The sequence below is a fragment of the Oncorhynchus clarkii genome, chromosome 20 (genome assembly GCF_045791955.1).
Source record: "Oncorhynchus clarkii lewisi isolate Uvic-CL-2024 chromosome 20, UVic_Ocla_1.0, whole genome shotgun sequence".
Taxonomy (NCBI): domain Eukaryota; kingdom Metazoa; phylum Chordata; class Actinopteri; order Salmoniformes; family Salmonidae; genus Oncorhynchus; species Oncorhynchus clarkii.
In genome coordinates this window covers 82,347,295-82,367,932 of record NC_092166.1, presented here as the reverse complement: position 1 = coordinate 82,367,932, position 20,638 = coordinate 82,347,295, and the positions used below count along the sequence as shown (strand labels likewise).

Sequence of the window (20,638 nt, the reverse complement as noted above, 5' to 3'; positions counted from 1 at the left end):
GTCACCCAAAACCCTGACAAACTTTTACAGATGCACAATAGAGAGCATCCTGTCGGGCTGTATCACCGCCTGGTACGGCACTTGCACCGCCCTCAACCGCAAGGCTCTCCAGAGGGTGGTGCAGTCTGCACAACGCACCACCGGGTGCAAACTACCTGCCCTCCATGACACCTACAGCACCCGATGTCACAGGAAGGCAGACGGTTGGTATGGTGTTCTTTGGCTTGCAAGCCTCCCCTTTTTCCTCCAAACATAACGATAATATAGCCAAACAGTTCTATTTTTGTTTCATCAGACCAGAGGACATTTCTCCAAAAAGTCTGATCTTTGTCCCCATGTGCAGTTTCAAACCGTAGTCTGACTTTTTTATGGCGGTTTTGGAGCAGTGGCTTCTTCCTTGTTGAGCGGCCTTTCTGGTTGTCGATTTAGGACTTGTTTTACTGTGGATATAGATACTTTTGTACCGGTTTCCTCCAGCATCTTCACAAGGTCCTTTGCTGTTGTTCTGGGATTGATTTGCACTTTTCGCACCAAAGTACGTTCATCTCTAGTAGACAGAACGCATCTCCTTCCTGAGCGGTATGATGGCTGCGTGGTCCCATTTTTGTTATACTTGTGTACTATTGTTTGTACAGATGAACGTGGTACATTCCGGCATTTGGAAATTGCTCCCAATGATGAACCAGACTAGTGGAGATCTACAAAAAAAAATGTCCTGAGGTCGGATGATTTATTTTGATTTTCCCATGATGTCAAGCAAAGAGGCACTGAGTTTGGAAGTAGGCCTTGAAATACATCCACAGGTCGTGTTTTTTTTTAACGTTTTTAAAATTCTATTCACCACTTCAAAATGACTTTCTCTGATCAGACATAGGCTACACAAAGAGACATAGGACTGTTTTATATTCCTATTCTCCATATAATTCAATGTCTGACTTGGATTTCTCCATCCTATTCTTTTGCCGCAGAGCAATTCTACACCTCCGGAGATCTTGAAGCAGACGTGCATAGCTACCTTGACATTTTTCGATTTAAGTTGCGTCCACAAAGGGGCGTGAATATAATCAGTGACGACGATTCCTACATTCTCGCCGGTAGGTCCACCCGCCACATCTGTTGTAGTTTTAAGAACGAGTTTTGACTGCATAAACCATCCCAATTTAACTGGTATTTAAACTACAACTCCCAGAAGCACATTCCACAATAAAATACCGGTGACATTTTTGGTTACATGATCGAGTACATTCTAGCCAATTAGGAATCTTGTGGAATACCTATGTGGGACATGAGCCCAGCGCATAAAACTGGCCCGTTGTCCGGCGTCTCGCCAGCTCAAAGTGCCACGACTCAAATTGAAATAAATAGGAATCCCAGACTGAGAAAGAAAATTTGCGGAAATAGCGGCATATTTATCGCCAGATTGAAGGAAATTCCACAACAAAAACCCGAACTTCTTCAACCTCCTCCAAAAGTGGTGTAGTTACATCAGCAGATATATATATAAAAAAGAAGGTAGGAATTCTGAAGACCTCTGGAAAGCCAGAATTACTTGGTAATTTAGCTGACTAATGATGACTGTAAAGTTAGCTTTTTTTAAACCTAGTTAGTAAACTGGCTTGTGATTTGTTGTTAGACCGCAGCAGACAGTTTAGCATTTGTGTAACAATACTGTAGTAGCTAAACTAATTTAACTAGTTATGAGACTAACTAGCAAGCCAGCTAGCGTGTTGTAACAACCTAGTTAACGTTCATTCTCAACTCCTGAGATGTGATGTAACGTTAGTTAGCTAGTTAACGTTAACTTAGTTTCTTTTTTTTTAAATAGAAAACTTTATTTGCGATTTCCACAATGATGACACTTCTTCTTTTCCATTTCTCATGCTATGTCAAAAGATTGAGAAATTAGGTCACAGCATTTCATGACGACAATTTTAAAATACTTGCTGAATGCATAATATTTGAGAAGTATTTCTCACGATATAATGCCGCGTCATGTTTTTTTTGTTGAGCTGGGAGTCAGAGGGTGGGGGGGGGGGGTAACCAGCCCCCCCTCAGTCGGTGCTCGGTCCAGGGAGGGAGAGAACCCCGTTGGAATGTCCAGACAGACCTGGGCGGAGCGCTGGGTGTTGACATTATGCCAAGCACTTGTTCGTGAATATGGTTATTTGCATAGGCGATATTCAATGGACTGTAGGGAATGGAAGCGTTTCCGATGGAGTATCCTAATGGCAGAGAGAGTAGAAAGGAATGTGGAGGTATGTATTTGTTTTCCGTAACGACTGACGCTTTGTTCACACCGACAGTCATTTCATTTTGGTACACCAGAAGTACATTAATTTCAAATGAAATGCTGTGTGTACCTCGCAGCATTGTGTTGCAGTGCGTTCTGTGTCGTGCGTACGTTGGATTTGTCGAATTTATGCGTTAAACCGTATTCGTATACGGCTTGACAGAAATGGCAGCAGAAGGTGAATGTCGAACTTTTGTTGCGCACACATCCAGATGATGCTGCGTAATATTTTGCGTAATAATCTCTATCGGTGTGATCAAGGCGTGAGGTTTGCATTTTTCTCTGCATGCAGTGCTTGACGTGGACTGAAATGGGTTCCGGTACTCATTTTGGGTTCCGGTACTGTTTATATTTAAGTGCAAGAGCTCCACAATACTTTTGAACATACAGTATATTTTATAAAAGCAACAGAAGCTCAAGCAGTAGAACATTTTTATGGCGCTGGTAATCCGCTCTGGTGAGCGTCTGCTCAAAGTCAAGCACTGTCTGCAGGAAATACTTTTCTTCAGAAGTAGGTGGCACCAAAAAGCTTTGTTGCCTTTCCTTTATACATGCCTGTTTTTGAAGGATGACGTGCAAGTTAGAGGCCCACACTGTTTGCTTTGTCTGCAACCTTGCTTCCTATTCCAAATGGAGAGGCTCTTAACTTGACTCACTCTTCCCCCTTGGGTAATTTGTCAACTGGTTAATTCCACCAAGCAGAAACTTAAGCCTATAAAACCATTGAGCAGTAACGCTATGTTAAGCTTGGTTGATAAAGAACGTTCAAGCATACTTCATCCATTTAATTTGCCAAGCTGGGTTTAGTTTATTCATCATTTTGCTGTCTGTAATAACTTGTGATTGACATGTAGCCCTCCGTATGTAGGGAATCCCAGATACTGGGACGATACATTTTGACTCTTGCTATTCAATCAGACGGCTTCTCCATATTCCAAGTGGATCGGTTTCTGGTAAGAGTTGTTAATGTTTCCAACATTTAACAATTCCTTGTGTACCGAAGATGAAAACATTGCAAGATCCTGTTCACCTGACCTGGCAATTTTTTTTAATGCTAAAATACCCACCCCACTATATGCAGAGGGAATCCCACCCCACTATATGCAGAGGGAATTCACACGTGTTATCACAGCTGTGTACATACCGCCATAAGCAAACACCAATTTAGACAGCAAGAATCCTCTCACCCGGAATCAGATGTTTTTTTGGTCACGGTTGACTTTAACCAAGCCCATCTAAAACAAATGTTCCCAAAATATCACCTATCTGTATCCTGCCCCACAAGAGGATAGAGCACGCTGGATTCTCTTGTGGGGCAGGATACACATTGGTGATATTTTGGGAAAATTTGTTTTAGATGGGCTTTGTTAAAGTCACCTGTGACAATGAAGACTGATTCATGATGAGAGGATTCTCACCCGGAATCACAAACATCTGTGACACATACAAAGCCTTCCCCACTTCAGCCAATCAGATCACATCCCTCTGGTCATACTCCCCGCCTACGAGCAGCAATGGAGATATCGGTACAAATATGAACCCTGATGACTTGGTGGCGTGGGACGCACACAAGGCAAGCAGGTACGAACTCCGCAAATCCATTAGGGATGCAAAAAGACCAGACTCAACTTGAATTGATGTTTGACAACTCAGACTTGTAGCAAAGACTACAGACTACAAAGGCAAATCTAGCTGTGCAGTGCCCACCGACGCCTCCCTCCCAGATGAGCTGAACACATGCTATGCTCGCTTTGGGGGCAGACAATACCGAGCCATCCAGGAGGACTCTCGCTGTTCCGGACGACCAGGTGCTTTCGCTCTTCGAGGTTGACATTAGGAATACTCTTTAGTGAAAACTCACAAAGCTGCCAGCCAAGATGGCATCCCTGGCCGTGTCCTCAGTGTTTGCTGACCAACTGGCGGGCGTCTTATTGAACATCTTCAACCTGTCCCTGTCTTAAGCTGTAGCCCCTACCTGCTTTAAGGTGGGGATTGACAATCACCCCATCGCGCTCACCTCCGTCATCATGGAGTGCCTCAAAAGGTTGGTCATGGCCCACATCAAGGCCAGTATCCTAGGCACACTGGACCCAATTCAATTTGCCTACCGCTCTAACAGATCCACTGAATATGCCATTTCAATCGCTATTCACACAAGGAACACCTATGTGAGAATGCTGTTCATTGACTACAGTTCAGCATTCAACACTATTGTTCCCTCTACGCTAGACACCAAGCTCAGAGCCTTAAGTCTGGACAACACCCTCTGACACTGGATCCTGTACTTCCTGACGGGCAGACCACAGACTGTGGCTTGACACAAGCCATCAAGACTGCTGAACACTTGAACTGGACTGACCACCTGCTCTGATTCTCTGCACCTTAGCACTCACCCACACACACATACATTCACCCACACAGACATCCACACACACATACATTCATGCTACAACTGCTGCTACCAGTCTCCTTATTAAATTCGGAAAGTATTCAGACCCATTGACTTTTTCCACATTTTGTTGCGTTACAGCCTTATTCTAAAATGTATGATGGGTAAAAAAACAAATTTAATCAATCTACACAATACCCCATAATGACAAAGCAAAAACAGGTTTTTAGAAATTTTAGCAAATGTATTAAAAAATAATTAAAGAATGGATCACATTTTTATTTTTTAAATTACATTTATTTCACCTTTATTTAACCAGGTAGGCCAGTTGAGAACAAGTTCTCATTCACAACTGCGACCTGGTCAAGATGAAGCAAAGCAGTGCGACACAAACAACAACAGAGTTACACATGGAATAAACAAACATAGTAGTGTCTATATACAGTGAGTGAAAATGAGGTAAGATAAGGGAGGTAAGGCAATAAATAGGCCATAGTGGTGAAATAATTACAATTTAGCAATTAAACACTGGAGTGATAGATGTGCAGAAGATGAATGTGCAAGTAGAGATACTGGGGTGCAGAGGAGGGGGAAAAGTAACAGTATGGGGATGAGGTAGTTGGATGCGCTATTTACAGATGGGCTATGTACAGATGGGCTATGTACAGGTGCAGTGATCTGTGAGCTGCTGACAGCTCCAGTCATTGGCAGCAGAGAACTGGAAGAATATGAGGGCAAAGGAAGAATTGACTTTGGGGGTGACCAGTGAAATATACCTGCTGGAGCGCGTGCTACGGGTGGGTGCTGCTGTGGTGACCAGTGAGCTGAGATCAGACGGGGCTTTACCAAGCAGAGACTTAGATGACCTGGTGCCAGTGGGTTTGGCGACGAATATGAAGCCAGGGCCAGCCAACGAGAGCGTACAGGTCGCAGTGGTGGGTAGTAAGGTGACAAAATGGTTGGCACTGTGATAGACTGCATCCAATTTGCTGAGTAAAGGGTTGGTTATTTTGGAAATGCCATCGCCGAAGTCTAGGATCAGTAGGATAATCCGTTTTACGATGGTATATTTGGTTTGGCAGCATGAGTGAAGGAGGCTTTGTTGCGAAATAGGAAGCTGGTTCTAGATTTAATTTTGGATTGGAGATGCTTAATGTGAGTCTGGAAGGAGAGTTTACAATCTAACCAGACACCTAGGTATTTGTAGTTGTCCACATATTCTAAGTCAGACCGCCCGGAGTAGTGATGCTGGACAGGCGGGCAGGTGCGGGCAGCGATCGGTTGAAAAGCATGCATTTAGTTTTACTAGCGTTTAAGAGCAGTTGGAGGCCACGGAAGGAGAGTTGTATGGCATTGAAGCTCGTCTGGAGGTTAGTTAACACAGTGTCCAAAAGAAGGGCCAGAAGTATACAGAATGGTGTCGTCTGCGTAGAGGTGGATCAGAGAATCACCAGCAGCAAGAGCGACATCATTGATGTATACAGAGAAGAGAGTCGGCCTGAGAATTGAACCCTGTGGCACCCCCAGAGACTGTCAGAGGTCCGGACAACAGGCGACAACAGGCCCTCCGATTTGACACACTGAACTCTATCAGAGAAGTAGTTGGTGAACCAGGCAAGGCAGTCGTTTGAGAAACCAAGGCTGTCGAGTCTGCCAATTAAGAATGGTGATTGACAGAGTCAAAAGCCTTGGCCAGGTGGATGAATACAGCTGCACAGTAATGTCTCTAATCGATGGCGGTTATGATGTCATTTAGAACCTTGAGCGTGGCTGAGGTGCACCCGTGACCAGCTCGGAAACCAGATTGCATAGCGGAGAAGGTACGGTGGGATTCGAAATGGTCGGTAATCTGTTAACTTGGCTTTCGAAGACCTTGGAAAGGCAGGGTAGGATGGATATTGGTCTGTAACAGTTTGGGTCTAGAGTGTCTCCCCCTTTGACGAGGGGGATGACCGCGGCAGCTTTCCAATCTATGGGAATCTCAGATGATACGAAAGAGAGGTTGAACAGGCTAGTAATAGGGGTTGCAACAATTGCGGCAGATAATTTTAGAAAGAGGGTCCAGATTGTCTAGACTGGACTTCGTTTGACCGCAGACCCGTTACGGATGCAGGCAATGAGGCAGTGATCGCTGAAATCTTGGTTGAAGACAGCAGAGGTGTATTTGGAGGGCAAGTTGGTTGGGATGATATCTATGATGGTGCTCGTGCTTACGTATTTGGGGTTGTACCTGTACCAGACCCTGTTCAGACCCTTTACACATTACTTTGTTTAAGCACCTTTGGCAGTGATTACAGCCTTGAGTCTTGGGTGTTACTCTACAAGCTTGGCACACCTGTATTTGGGGTGTTTATAACATTCTTCTCTGCAGATCTTCTCAAGCTTTGTCAAGTTTGATGGGGAACGTCGCTGCACAGCTATTTTCAGGTCACTCCAGAGATGTTTGATCGGGTTCGTCCGCACTCTGGCTGGGACACTCAAGGACATTGAGACTCGTTCCGAAGCCACTCCTGAGTTGTCTTGGCTGTGTGCTTAGGGTCGTTGTCCTGTTGGAAGGTGAACCTTCACCCTAGTCTGAGGTCCTGAGCGCTCTGGAGCAGGTTTTCATCAAGGATCTCTCTGTACTTTGCTCTGTTCATCTTTCCCTCAATCCTGACTAGTCTCCCAGTCCACTGAAAAACACAGCGTGATGCTCCACCTGAGCTCAATTTCGAGTCTCGTAGCAAAGGGTCTGAATACTTATTTACATTATCATTACATTATATTTGTAATAGATTTGCAAACATTTCTTTTTAGAGTCTTTGGTATAACTCGACCAGAGATCGAACCCCCCAACCTTCCAATCTCAGGGTGGACACACTAACCACCAAGGCCACTGGTTAAATAAAGGTTAAATACAATTATGTTTTTCTCCTCCATCCATCCAACAGGACAGCTAACCTGTCATAGTGGTCATCATGGATCTATATGACCCTCAGACGCTAGGCATCATGGTATTTGGAGGCTTCATGGTCATCTCAGCCCTCGGTATCGTTCTGGTCTCCACCTTCTCCATGAAGGTAGCCTAACTGTTGTTGTTAATGTAATAATGTATGCCATTTTAGCCTATGCTTTATCCAAAGTGACTTATTCATGCATGCATCATTTATTTTTATGGGTGGTCCCAGCGGGAATCGAACCCACAACATTGCAAGCACCATTCTCTACCAACTGAGCCACGTTGTTGGGGTGATAATGTCTAAATGTGAACTGTTATGTTGTCTCCTTCTCCGTGAAGGAGACCTCCTATGAGGAGGCTTTGGCCAAGCAGCGCAGAGAGCAGGGTAAGACGGCGCCGCTGGGACAGCTGACCAAGAAGGACAAGAAGAAGGAGAAGGTAAGATGAGATCAAATGAACCTCTACCTAAATGTTACTCTAGCTCTGTGTGTGTTGCCCCAGTATCTGTGTGTTAGAGACGTCGACGAGGAGTATGACATGCCTGCTCTAACACCCAGGAAGCGCCAAATTCAAACTCCCACTAGACGGCTCTGCAAGTGTTAATGTCAAAATATGTTGTTTTTTTTACTCCCCAAATATTGAGTTTCGCAGAGCGTCTATTTTTATTTACTGCTGTTACTACCGGTACATATTTCCAAAAAATAAATAAATAATGGCAGCTCCAATGTAAATGACTCATTACTGTTGATCACTGATCTGAAGTCCAACCGCTCAATTATGTCAATAGCACCTCCTTGTGGCTGCCGGGGTTCATGCTACACTACTGCTTATAAAACTAAAAGTTAATGATGTGTCAAATTAATGATCTTCAGCTCAGGACTCCAGCTGTGTATTTGTTTTGCTAACTTTGCTAGCTAAGGTGGCTAGATGTCAAGATCAATCTTCTTGGTTATAGCAGAGACATTCAACCCCCTGCTGTATGAAGATCTACTTATTTTTTATTTTTTTAAGTAGCGCATCTTGTGTGCACTTTCGGTAATACCTTATACCCCAGTATGCTACAGAAACTGTATGACGGTATGAACATCTGTGTTTGAGTACACATTGTGATTTGTATAAAACATGTTCTAAATTAAATCTATTCTTATTATCATTAAGGCGTCTGAGAAGAAGAACCGGGGTAAGAAGGAACACAAGCCCAATGGGAAGCTTCCAGAATTAGACCTAGAGGATATCACAGTGGCCGAGCCTGAACTAGCCCCAGAACCAGTTTCTGCCCCCAAACCTGCCCCTAAGCCTATCCCTGCTCCTGAACCAACCCCTGCTCCCAAACCTGCCCCTGAACCTACCTTTACCCCTGCTCCTGAACCAACCCCTGCTCCAGCTCCCCCTGCTGTAGAGGCCTCCCCTGCTCCAAAGAAGAAGAAAGAGAAGAAGATGATGGCTAAGGTTGAGCCAGCCCTGGCTGCTCCTGCCCCAGCCCCCATGGCCCCCTCCAAGCCCGCCCCTGCCGCCCCAGCCCCCATGGCCCCCTCCAAGCCCGCCCCTGCCGCAGCAGCCCCCATGGCCCCCTCCAAGCCTGCCCCAGTCTTGGAGGCTGTCACCAAGGAGGTCCCTGTGATGGCAGTGCCCCCGGTGGGCTCCCAGAGGACTGCAGCCAAGGCTCAGGAGACCAAGGCACATGACCTTTCCAAGAAGAAGACGTCCTCCAAGAAGAAGACTGAGTCTGGTAAGGAAGTTTGCCTTTTTTCAATCATTTTACATCCTAGTTATTATGTCCGATAACTAGAGCAGCACAACTGTTGATAATACAGCATGTGTAGGTTCCATTTCTAACTAGTAGGCTATTGGATTAAGATAAATATTTATTTAATTTTTGGAATGGATTGGAAATGAAATATTATTTATTTACTCTAAATTGTTAGTGTTTATCCTGGATTATAAACTGGGTGGTTCGAGCAGTCTAATTGTTTAAAGTCTTCATGTATAGTAAATAAAACATTTTTTAATTTTTTATAGTTTAGTCTGGAAATGAGAAAGTTGCAAATGTCTTTCGGATTGGATGTTAAACGGGTGTCCTGCCTCGTTGGTCACTAAACGATCCCATGGCACTTATCGTAAGAGTAGGGGTGTTAACCCCGGTGTCCTGGCTATGTTCCCAATCTGGCCCTCATACCATCATGACCACCTAATCATCCCCAATTTACAATTGGCTCATTCATCCCCCTCCTCTCCCCTGTAACTATTCCCCAGGTCGTTGCTGTAAATGAATGTGTTCTCAGTCAACTTACCTGGTAAAATAACGGATAAATACAAAAAAAAATCAAAATAAATAGTATGCTCTGTTCAGATCTGTAAGTTGTACATTTCAAGATACCATTCTTCCTTCTTTGGGTAATGTGTGAGAGACAGACATATGGACAGTCAGTCAGATGGACACCGGGATTGAGGTAACTGCTAGCCAGGATGTTACAAAATATCTCTTTGTTTGAACGGATGAACATGGTCGTCTAGGCAGGAACTACTTTAGCCATAACACAAGCACTCCTGTAGTACTCCTCCTATGGGGCTTTTCCTTCTAGACTTACCCCCACACCAGGGTGTCATCAGTGTTTTATGTTAACGTCAGCTCTGGCAGGATTGTCTTTCCATCAGGAGGGTGACACGAATGACTTGTGACGAGCAGAATCAACTCTGTCATTCAAGGCTTTGTGAGAAGTTACAATTCAGTTAGTCATTGCTATGTAAAAGCAGAGGGTTATAGAACAAAGCAGGATCAATGCGTTAGCTAGATAATTTCTCTAAATATTCTGAAATAACATTTTCTTTTTGTAGAAATATATAAGCTTGAAATGGGCGTGGTCTAATTGACTGAACAACCAAAAAAACACACATCTAAGTTTAGATTTCTTAATGAAACTGAAAATCAACAGTTTATTTCTGGCTTTATCAAAGTTAGCTGGCTAACTCATTGATCCTGTTTTGTAGTATACCCCTCTGGTCCGCTGGAGCCATGGCCCAGTGAGACACTGGTGCCGGCCCATGTAGATGGAAACAGAAAAGTTTAAGCCTTTTGGCTAAAGCACTGGGGTAAATCCTCAGTGTAAATGTGACACTACTGCAACGATGACAAACTGAGGCGTGTGTGTGTGTGTGAGTCCTTGTGCACCGCACTGGCCCCGTTGTCAGTTGACACAGCCTCTCAGTAACCCAGACAGTAGGCTGTTTCTCTGGTTTCCAGAGGGCTGTCTCTGTCTGGTGCCACTCTACCTCAACGACCACTCAGCCTGGGGTACAGCTGCCCAGTTCCCACCCCCGCCATGGGAGTTTGGGAGTTTACCCACAGCCTTCAGATCAAATCAAACTTTATTTGCCACACGCGCCGAATACAGCAAGTGTAGACTTTACAGTGAAATGCTGACTAACAAGCCCTTAACAGTTCAGTTAGAGAAGAAGAAAATATTTACCAAGTTGGTTAAAATAAAAAGTAATAATAAAAAGTAACACAATAAGAATAACAATAACGAGGCTCTATACAGGGGGCACCGGTACCGAGGCAGTGTGCACCTAGCCTAGTACAGGCTAGTTGAGGTAATCTGTACATGTAGGTGGGGTCGAAGTGACTATGCATAGGTAACAAACAAACAGCGAGTAGCAGAAGTGTACAAGAGGGGGAAGGGTCAATGTAAATTGTCCAGTAGCGATTTTTATGAATTGTTCAGCAGTCTTATGGCTTGGGGGTAGAAGCTGTTGAGGAGCCTTTTGGTCCTAGACTTGGCGCTCCAGTACCGCTTGCCGTGCGGTAGCAGTGCGATTGAGATTGTGTCATCTGTTGGGGCGGTATGCGAATTGGAGTGGGTCTAGGGTGTCCGGGATGCTGTTGATGTGAGCCCTGACCAGCCTTTCCAAGCACTTCATGGCTACCGACGTGAGTGCCATGGGGTGGTAATCATTTAGGCAGGTTACCTTCGCTTCCTTGGGCACATGTAGGTATTACGGACTCGATCAGGAAGAGGTTGAAAATGTCAGTGAAGACACTTGACAGTTGGTCCGCGCATGCTTTGAGTACACGTCCTTGTAATCTGTCTGGCCCAGCGGCTTTGAATGTTGACCTGTTTTTTAAATGTTTTGTTCACATCGGCTACCGAGAGCGTTATCACACAGCCATCCAGAACAGCTGGTGCGCTCATGCATGCTTCAGTGTTGCTTGCCTCGAAGTGAGCATAAAAGGCATTTAGCTCGCCTGGTAGGCTCGCGTCACTGGGCAGCTTGCGTCTGGGTTTCCCTTTGTAGTCCGTAATAGTTTTCAAGCCCTGTCACATCCGATGAGCGTCAGAGCCGGTGTAGTAGGATTCAATCTTAATCCTGTATTGATGCTTTGCTTGTTTGATCGTTCGTCGGAGGGCATAGCAGGATTTCTTAGAAGTGTCCGAATTAGTCTCCTGCTCCTTGAAAGCGGCATCTCTAGTCTTTAGCTCGATGCGGATGTTAACTGTAATCCATGGCTTCTGGTTGGGATATGTACGTACAGTCACTGTTGGGACGACGTCATCGATGCACTTAGTCATCGGCTTCATTAATGAGGTGGTGTGTTCCTCAATGCCATTGGATGATTCCCGGAACATATTCCAATCTGTGCTAGCAAAACAGTCCTGTAGTGTAGCATCTGAGTCATCTGACTTTTATCTTTAACATTCCACAGAGACAACTTAGTTCTGTAAAATATCAGTCAAACTGAATAAAATACCTAGGGCTGCCCACTAGTGCTGTGAAGGCAATGGAATTATGGATGACGGTTATTGATGAGACAAATGGCAGAGGTCACACTTATAATCCTTGAGTGGATACGGTGCTGTTGCCGGGAGGGAGGCATTGCCTAGGTAACCAAAGACTTGTTTGCTGCAACACCTTGCATGTGTCAGCAAGGAGCAACAAAGTCAGTTTCATCACGTTGTAAAGAGTCCATGTTACCCCGGAAACAGGTCAACTGCTTGAATGCACGGCCGACCCGTCTTCAGTCTGCTTTTCTTTTTTATAAACAGTTATGACAGTTCATTTATTTTAATGACGATCTTCATCCATAATTGTCATTACAAGATTATACAGTAATTGTGCCTACTGCCTAACGCAGATCTATCCTGCAGGAAGTGCATGAAGTTCCCTCCCCTGTTACTTAGTCTGCAGGAAGTTCCCTCCCCTGTTACTTAGTCTGCAGGAAGTTCCCTCCCCTGTTACTTAGTCTGCAGGCAGTGCAGGAAGTTCCCTCCCCTGTTACTTAGTCTGCAGGAAGTTCCCTCCCCTGTTACTTAGTCTGCAGGCAGTGCATGAAGTTCCCTCCCCTGTTACTTAATCTGCAGGAAGTGCAGGAAGTTCCCTCCCCTGTTACTTAGCCTGCAGGAAGTTCCCTTGCCTGTTACTTAGCCTGCAGGCAGTGCAGGAAGTTCCCTCACCTGTTACTTAGTCTACAGGAAGTTCTCTCCCCTGTTACTTAGCCTGCAGGCAGTGCAGGAAGTTCCCTCACCTGTTACTTAGTCTGCAGGAAGTTCCCTCACCTTTTACTAACCCAGCTCTAGTCTGCCGGCAGTGTGAGAACCCAAGCTCTTAACGAAGGCAGACCTATCGAAGACAGTAGGATTATTCCACATGACCTTTCACCCCTCACCTTACCACGGACACCTTGGTGAGACCTTTTCCCAGGAGGGAAATGGGGAATGATGTGTTTTATGTCAGGTCTGTCTTCGTTGTTTGATGACGTACTGTGTGTATTCATTGGTGTAATGGTATGTGATCATGTTTCCCTCTCCTTAGCTATAGCAGCTGACTTGTAAGAACATTTGTCCCCTTTTTTCTCTTTCTCCCTCTTTTTCTCGCCCCCCCCCCCCCCCCCCCCCTCTCTCTTTTGCGCTCTCTTGCTCTGTAGTGTTGGACTCTGGTTTGGATTCCCCCCTGTTCCTGCCCTACAAGGCCCTGGTCTCTACTGTTAGCAGTATGGTCTTCAGTCAGGGAGAGGCCCAGCGCCTCCTAGAGATCCTCTCTGACAAGGCTGGCATCAGACAAGACACCTGGCACGTGGTAGGACCTTGGGTGGGGTGGGAGATACCACTGAGGGGTGATTATATTACCCAGAATGGGATGGGAGATACCACTGTGGGGTTGAAGGGGGGGGGGGGTTGAATAATGTCAGGCTTGGCGTGGCGGGTAGGGAATTCGTCAGGGCACATGGTACAATCCGATTGGGACTCGGAGACGTAATTCGAAGGGGTTGGAGCGAGGGTGGCTTGGGACGGGACAAACCACTGTGAGTGGTGGTGACAGACCCACATTGTCGGCGGCAGGTAGCCTAACAGTTAAGAGCGTTGGGACAATAACCAAAAGGTTGCTGGTTCGAATCCATGAGCTGACTAGATTAAAAATCTGTCTGTACCCTTGAGCAAGGCATTTAACCCTAGTTGTTCCTGTTAGTCGCTCTGGATAAGAGCGTCTGCTAAATGACTAAAATACTGTTTAAATGCATGGGGGGGGTCAGACTCAGACACACTACAGATGCTGATGTTTATGGTGTGTGTGTGGTAATCAGGCTACTCAGAAGGGCGACCCAGTGGCTGTGATGAAGAAACAGTTGGAGGAGAATCAGAAACAACTCGCTACTCAGCAGGAGGATGCCTCTGCAGCCAAAAACAGACTCCGGGAACTCAGCAGGGTAACACACACACACACACACACACCGACACCGACACCGACACCGACACACACACACACACACACACACACTGAGCAAGAGGACACCACAATAGCCAAGAACAGATTCTGAGAACTCAGCAGGGTAACAGACGTACACAAATGTAAAACACACGTTGAGAATATCTCTCAAAGACCACTTATTAACCACATACAATAGTGTTACATACATGAATCTGTTGGACCATTGTTTACCTCGGTCTTTCTCTAGGTCGCTCTAGGAGCTCCCTGTCTCTCTAGGAGCTGTCTGATGGTGTGGTGTGTGTGTGTGTGTGTCGCTCTCTGCTCGCTATAGGAGCTCTCTGCTGAGAAGTCCAAGGTGGCCAGTGTGGAGACCAGGCTGAGTTCCCAGCTCTCATCCAGGGAGCAGGAGATGATCGCCCTCCAGGCTCGTATGCAGGCCTCCTACCAGGACCACGTAGCCCAGACACAGAAACTCAACGCCAAGGTACTAATGTACATGAGAATAGTAGAATACAGGCCTCCGACCAAGACAGTCTGTCCCTGTCGGCCTCTGTCCCTGTCGGCCTCTGTCCCTGTCGGCCTCTGTCCCTGTCGGCCTCTGTCCCTGTCGGCCTTTGACTTTCTCTCAATTGAATTAAATGTGCTTTATTGGATTTAAATGAATTATGCAAAGATTGCCAGAGCATTTAAAAGTCAAATTGTTAAATCCCCTCTCAGGTCCTCAGTCTTCAGGAGCAGTTGGAGTCTGGTCCCACGGCCCAGCTGGCTCGTCTGCAGCAGGAGAACTCTATTCTCAGAGACGCCCTGAACCAGGCCACAAGCCAGGCAGAGAGCAAGTAGGTCTCTGCTTCTACCCTAACCCCTGAACCCTAACCCCTGAACTAGGCCGTCAGCCAGGCAGCAAATAGGTGGCTCCTCCTGTTCTTTGTCCCAGCCCCTAAACGTTTTAGTATTTTCCGCTAAGAAGAAAACATTTTGAGAATAAACTATAATCTGGTGTTTTGAGAGTGCAAATGGAACTGCAGATCAAATACATTATGGTCTAGGATTACTGCGGCGTGAGGTTGTTCTACTGCGGCGTGAGGTTGTTCTACTGCGGCGTGAGGTTGTTCTACTGCGGCGTGAGGTTCTACTGCGGCGTGAGGTTCTACTGCGGCGTGAGGTTCTACTGCGGCGTGAGGTTCTACTGCGGCGTGAGGTTCTACTGCGGCGTGAGGTTCTACTGCGGCGTGAGGTTCTACTGCGGCGTGAGGTTGTTCTACTGCGGCGTGAGGTTGTTCTACTGCGGCGTGAGGTTGTTCTACTGCGGCGTGAGGTTGTTCTACTGCGGCGTGAGGTTGTTCTACTGCGGCGTGAGGTTCTACTGCGAAGCCCACGGCGTGAAAAACAAAACAATACCCGCACTTGTCTTTTCCTAATATCATTGATTTTGGTGATAACTACGTTGAGGGAAAATGTACTTGCTACAGCTGTGTGGTTGTTTCCTCTAGATATATTTTAGATGAATACATTTAACTGTAAGTTGATCTGGATAAGAGCATCTGCTAGAGGACTCAAAATGTAAATGTCTCTCCTCAGACAGAATGCAGAGCTGGCCAAGCTGAGACAGGATTGTGCCAAACTGACCAAGGAGCTGGGGGAGAAGAGTGTGAGCCTTCAGACTGATGAGGTCATCAGGACTGGACTGGAGGCTAAGGTGTCTTCTGTAGAGAAACAATTGTCTTCCTTACAGGTAAGACTGGAGCGCGCACACACACACACACACACACACACACACGGTCAGAATGATGACTACATCTGGAGAGTGGGCTGGAGGCTGCCAGTTTGCTGAGAGTCTTGCCTGGCCTTACCTACTGGCTGCCCCCTCCCCCCCCCCCCCCCCCCCCACACACACACACACACACACACACACTCTCATTTTATCATCATATTGTCATCAAAGGTATCTGTCTCTAAACCTTTATCTATTGGCTGGTTCCTCCCTCTAAACCCATATCTATTGGTCCCCTTCACCCCTGTAAAGTGCCAGTGATGGGGGCTGGATCTCAGATGGGTTTGTAATCACAGAGCTGTGTGTTGGACTGGAATGCAACCACACAATAATGGGGCTGGCTGCTGGCTGTAAGGGAATGCTTTTCTCTCTCCGCACCAGATGGAATGTGTGCTACGTGCCCAAGCAAGGCAGTTCTCCATTCTGCATATGCTGTCTGCAAAATGGCCGCCATCTAGTCTAACTATGTATACTGTACATCAGACTGTCTGCTATATGGAATCAACTATGGTTACTGCTACTGCTACGGTTACTATATGGGGTCAATTTCACACCATATGTATTGAATTCAAAATAAAAAAAAATAATCGTGAGCATAAAAAAATATAGTTGAGAATCTAAACATATTTTTGAGGACTGGTGAAATCAAAAACCAAACGATTGAAAGCAAAATGTAGAGAATTGTAAACAAAAAAATAAGACATCAAAAAGCAAAACCCCAAGTCTTTTTAAGCAAATCATTTTCAAGTGAGAGCAAAACTCTGACGACAAATTATTTTAAAAAAACATTTGAAAACGAATGTAAAAACCAAACCTATTGAATACATTTTGCCTACGCTCTTGCCTGCATGTATTACCTTTACCTTTCACTACCAGTCCTTTCGATTGAGAGTTTTGGCCTTGTTTTTCCGTGGAGGGCGGGCTTTAGAGGGAAGAGTAGACAATGAGTCTCCATTGGTCCGCTAGTTTTGGAGTGACGGTTCGTCTTAACCCAATCAATGAACATGATAGACAGAAAAAAAAAACTTTCTATAGCCTACTTAAGTAGACGGTCTGACGTCACCGTTGCGCGCCACATGGCGAACCAGTTACCAACAGGTAACTGAAGGTAATTCATGTGTTTACCTACGTAGTTAGAAGGGTCAGGGCCAGTGACACATCAAATCATTGATTGGCTTAAGCCAAACCGTCACTCCTAAACTAGCGGACCAATGGAGACTCATTGTCTTCGCCTCCCTCTAAACCCCTCTATATATATATATATAAGAAAAATATTTACCAAGTAGGCTATAATAAAAAGTAACACAATAACGAGGATATGTACAGGGGGCACCTGTACCGAGTCAGTGTGGGGGTGTACAGGTTTTGAGGTCATTTGTACATGTAGGTGGGGGTGAAGTGACTGTACAAACAGAGTAGCAGCAGTGTACAAAGGGGGGGGGGGGGGGGGTGTAAATTGTCCCGTGGTGATTTTCTTTATTGTTCAGCAGTCTTATAGCTTGGGGGGGGGGGGGTGGGGTCGACGCTGTTGAGACCTTTGGTCTTAGACTTGGCGCTCCGGTACCGCTTGCCGTGCATTAGCGAAAACAGTCTAACTTGGGTGACTGGAGTCTCTGACAATTTTATGGGCTTTCCTCTGGCACCGCCTAGTATAAACAGTTGAAGTCGGAAGTTTACATACACTTAGGTTTGGGGTCATTAAAACTTGTTTTTCAACCACTCTGCAAATTTCTTGTTAACAAGCTTTAGTTTTGGCAAGTCGGTTAGGACATCTACTTTGCATGACACAAGTCATTTTTCCAACAATTTGTTTACAGCAGATTATTTAACTTATAATTCACTCTATCACAATTCCAGTGGGTCAGAAGTTTACATACACTAAGTTGACTGTGCCGTTAAACAGCTTGGAAAATTCCAGAAAATGTCATAGCTCAATCTCAACGCTGTGCGTTTCAGGGAAGACATCCTCCTCCCTCATGTGGTACCCTTCCTGCAGGCTCATCCTGACACGACCCTCCAGCATGACAATGCCACCAGCCATACTGCTCGTTCTGTGCGTGATAGGCTAATTTACATAATTTGAGTCAATTGGAGGTGTACCTGTGGATGTACTTCAAGGCTTACCTTCAAACTTAGTGCCTCTGCTTGACATCATGAGAAAATCAAAAGAAATCATCCAAGACCTCAGGAACAAAAATTGTAGACCTCCAAGTCTGGTTCATCCTTGGGAGCAATTTTCAAACACCTGAAGGTACCACGTTCATCTGTACAAATAATATTACGCAAGTATAAACACCATGGGACCATGCAGCCGTCATACCGCTCAGGAAGGAGATGCGTTCTGTCTCCTAGAGATGAACGTACTTTGGTGGTAAAAGTGAAAATCAATCCCAGAACAACAGCAAAGGACCTTGTGAAGATGCTGGAGGAAACCGGTACAAAGGTATCTATATCCACAGTAAAACGAGTCCTGTATCGACATAAACTGAAAGGCTGCTCAGCAAGGAAGAAGCCACTGCTCCAAAACTGCCATAAAAAAGCCAGACTATGGTTTGCAACTGCACATGGGGACAAAGATCATACTTTTTGGAGAAAAGTCCTGTCGTCTGATGAAACAAAAATATAACTATTTGGCTATAATAACCATTATGTTTGGAGGAAAAAGGGGGAGGCTTGCAAGCCGAAGAACACCACCCCAACCGTGAAGCACGGGGATGGCCGCATCATATTGTGGGGGTGCTTTGCTGCAGGGACTTGTGCACTTCACAAAATAGATGGCATCATGAGGGCAGGAACATTGTTGCTTCAATATATCCACATCTCAAGACAAAGCTTGGTTGCAAATAGGTTATCCAAATGGACAATACTGGCATACTTCCAAAGTTGTGGCAAAATGGCTTAAGGACAACATAGTTAAGGTATTGGAGTGGCCATCACAAAGCCCTGACCTCAATCATATCATATCAATCATATCATTTGTGGGCAGAACTGAAAAAGCGGTTGCAAGCAAGGAGGCCTATAAAACCTGACTCCGTTACACCAATTTTTTTTATTTTATTTTACCTTTATTTTACTAGGCAAGTCATTTAAGAACAAATTCTTATTTTCAATGACGGCCTAGTGGGTTAACTGCCTCTTCAGGGGCAGAACGACAGATTTGTCAGCTCGGGGATTCGAACTTGCAACCTTTCGGTTACTAGTCCAACGCTCTAACCACTAGGCTACCCTGCCGCTTCTGTCAGGAGGAACGGGCCAAAATTCACCCAACTTATTGTGGGAAGCTTGTGGAAGGCTGCCAGCAATGTTTGACCCAAGTTAAACAATTTAAAGGCAATGCTATCAAATACTAATTGAGTGTATGTAAACTTCTGACCCACTGGAAATGTGATGAAAGAAATTAAAGCTGAAATAAATCATTATTTCTACTATTATTCTGACATTTCACATTCTTAAAATAAAGTGGTGATCCTAACTGACCCAATACAGGGGATTTTTACTAGGATTAAATGTCAGGAATTGTGAAAAACTGAGTTTAAATGTATTTGGCTAAGGTGTATGTAAACTTCTGACTTCAACTGTAGGTCCTGGATGTCAGGAAGCTTGGCCCCAGTGATGTGCTGGGCCGTACGCACTACCCTCTGTAGCGCCTTATGGTCAGAGGCTGAGCAGTTGCCATACCAGGCGGTGATACAACCGGTCAGGATGCTCTCTGGTGCAGCTGTAGAACCTTTTGAGGATCTGGGGACCCATGCTAAATGTCGACGTTAACGGGGGCCTGTTCGGCCCACCTTTTCTTGTAGTCTACGATCAGCTCCTTTGTTTTTCTCACATTGAGGGAGAGGTTGTTCTCCTGGCACCACACTGCCAGTTCTCTGACCACCTCCCTATAGGCTGTCTCATCATTGTCGGTGATCAGGCCTACCACTTGTTGTCAGCAAACGTATTGATGGTGTTGGAGTCACGTTTGGCCACGCAGTCGTGGGTGAACAGGGAATACAGGAGGAGACTAAGTACACCCCCCTGAGTGGCCCCTGTGTTAAGGATCAGCGTGGCAGACTATTCTTACCACCTGGCATGGCCCGTCATGAAGTCCAGGATCCAGTAGGGGGAGGTGTTTAGTCCCAGAGGTCTTAGCTTAGTGATGAGCTTCGTGGGCACCATGGTGTTGAACGCTGAGCTGTAGTCAATGAACATCATTCTCACACAGGTGTTCCTTTTGTCCAGGTGAGAAAGGGCAGTGTGGAGTGCGATTTGAGATTGCATCATCTGTGGATCTGTTATGGTGGTATGCGAATTGGAGTGGGTCTAGGTTGTCCGGGAGGATGCTGTTGATGTGAGCCATGACCAGCCTTTCAAAGCACTTAATGGCTACCGATGTGAGTGCTACGGGGCACTAATCATTTAGGAAGGTTACCAACGCTTTCTTGGATACAGGGCCTAAGGTAGTCTGTTTGAAACATGTAGGTATTAGACTCGGTCAGGGAGAGGTTGAAATGTCAGTGAAGATACTTGACAGTTGGTCTGCGCATGCTTGGAGTACACATTCTG

At 45.6% G+C, this 20,638-nt stretch overlaps 1 protein-coding gene across 7 annotated transcripts in view; it reads left to right on the top strand.

Moving 5' to 3' along the window:
- The first annotated feature begins 1,307 nt into the window (after window positions 1-1,307).
- LOC139376988 (ribosome-binding protein 1-like) overlaps window positions 1,308-20,638 on the top strand; it is a 53,233-nt gene continuing 33,902 nt past the window's right edge. For 6 of the 7 annotated variants that reach the window (XM_071120029.1, XM_071120034.1, XM_071120031.1 and 3 more), the window contains exons 1-9: window positions 1,328-1,512; window positions 7,610-7,738; window positions 7,957-8,055; window positions 8,776-9,346; window positions 13,538-13,689; window positions 14,195-14,317; window positions 14,651-14,803; window positions 15,037-15,155; window positions 15,898-16,051. In XM_071120029.1, the coding sequence (XP_070976130.1) occupies window positions 7,637-7,738; window positions 7,957-8,055; window positions 8,776-9,346; window positions 13,538-13,689; window positions 14,195-14,317; window positions 14,651-14,803; window positions 15,037-15,155; window positions 15,898-16,051 (1,473 nt within the window). In that variant the 5' untranslated portion in view covers window positions 1,328-1,512; window positions 7,610-7,636. Of the gene's footprint in view, window positions 1,513-7,609; window positions 7,739-7,956; window positions 8,056-8,775; window positions 9,347-13,537; window positions 13,690-14,194; window positions 14,318-14,650; window positions 14,804-15,036; window positions 15,156-15,897; window positions 16,052-20,638 lie in introns of all 7 variants that reach the window. The other variant, XM_071120032.1, reaches the window with a different exon arrangement.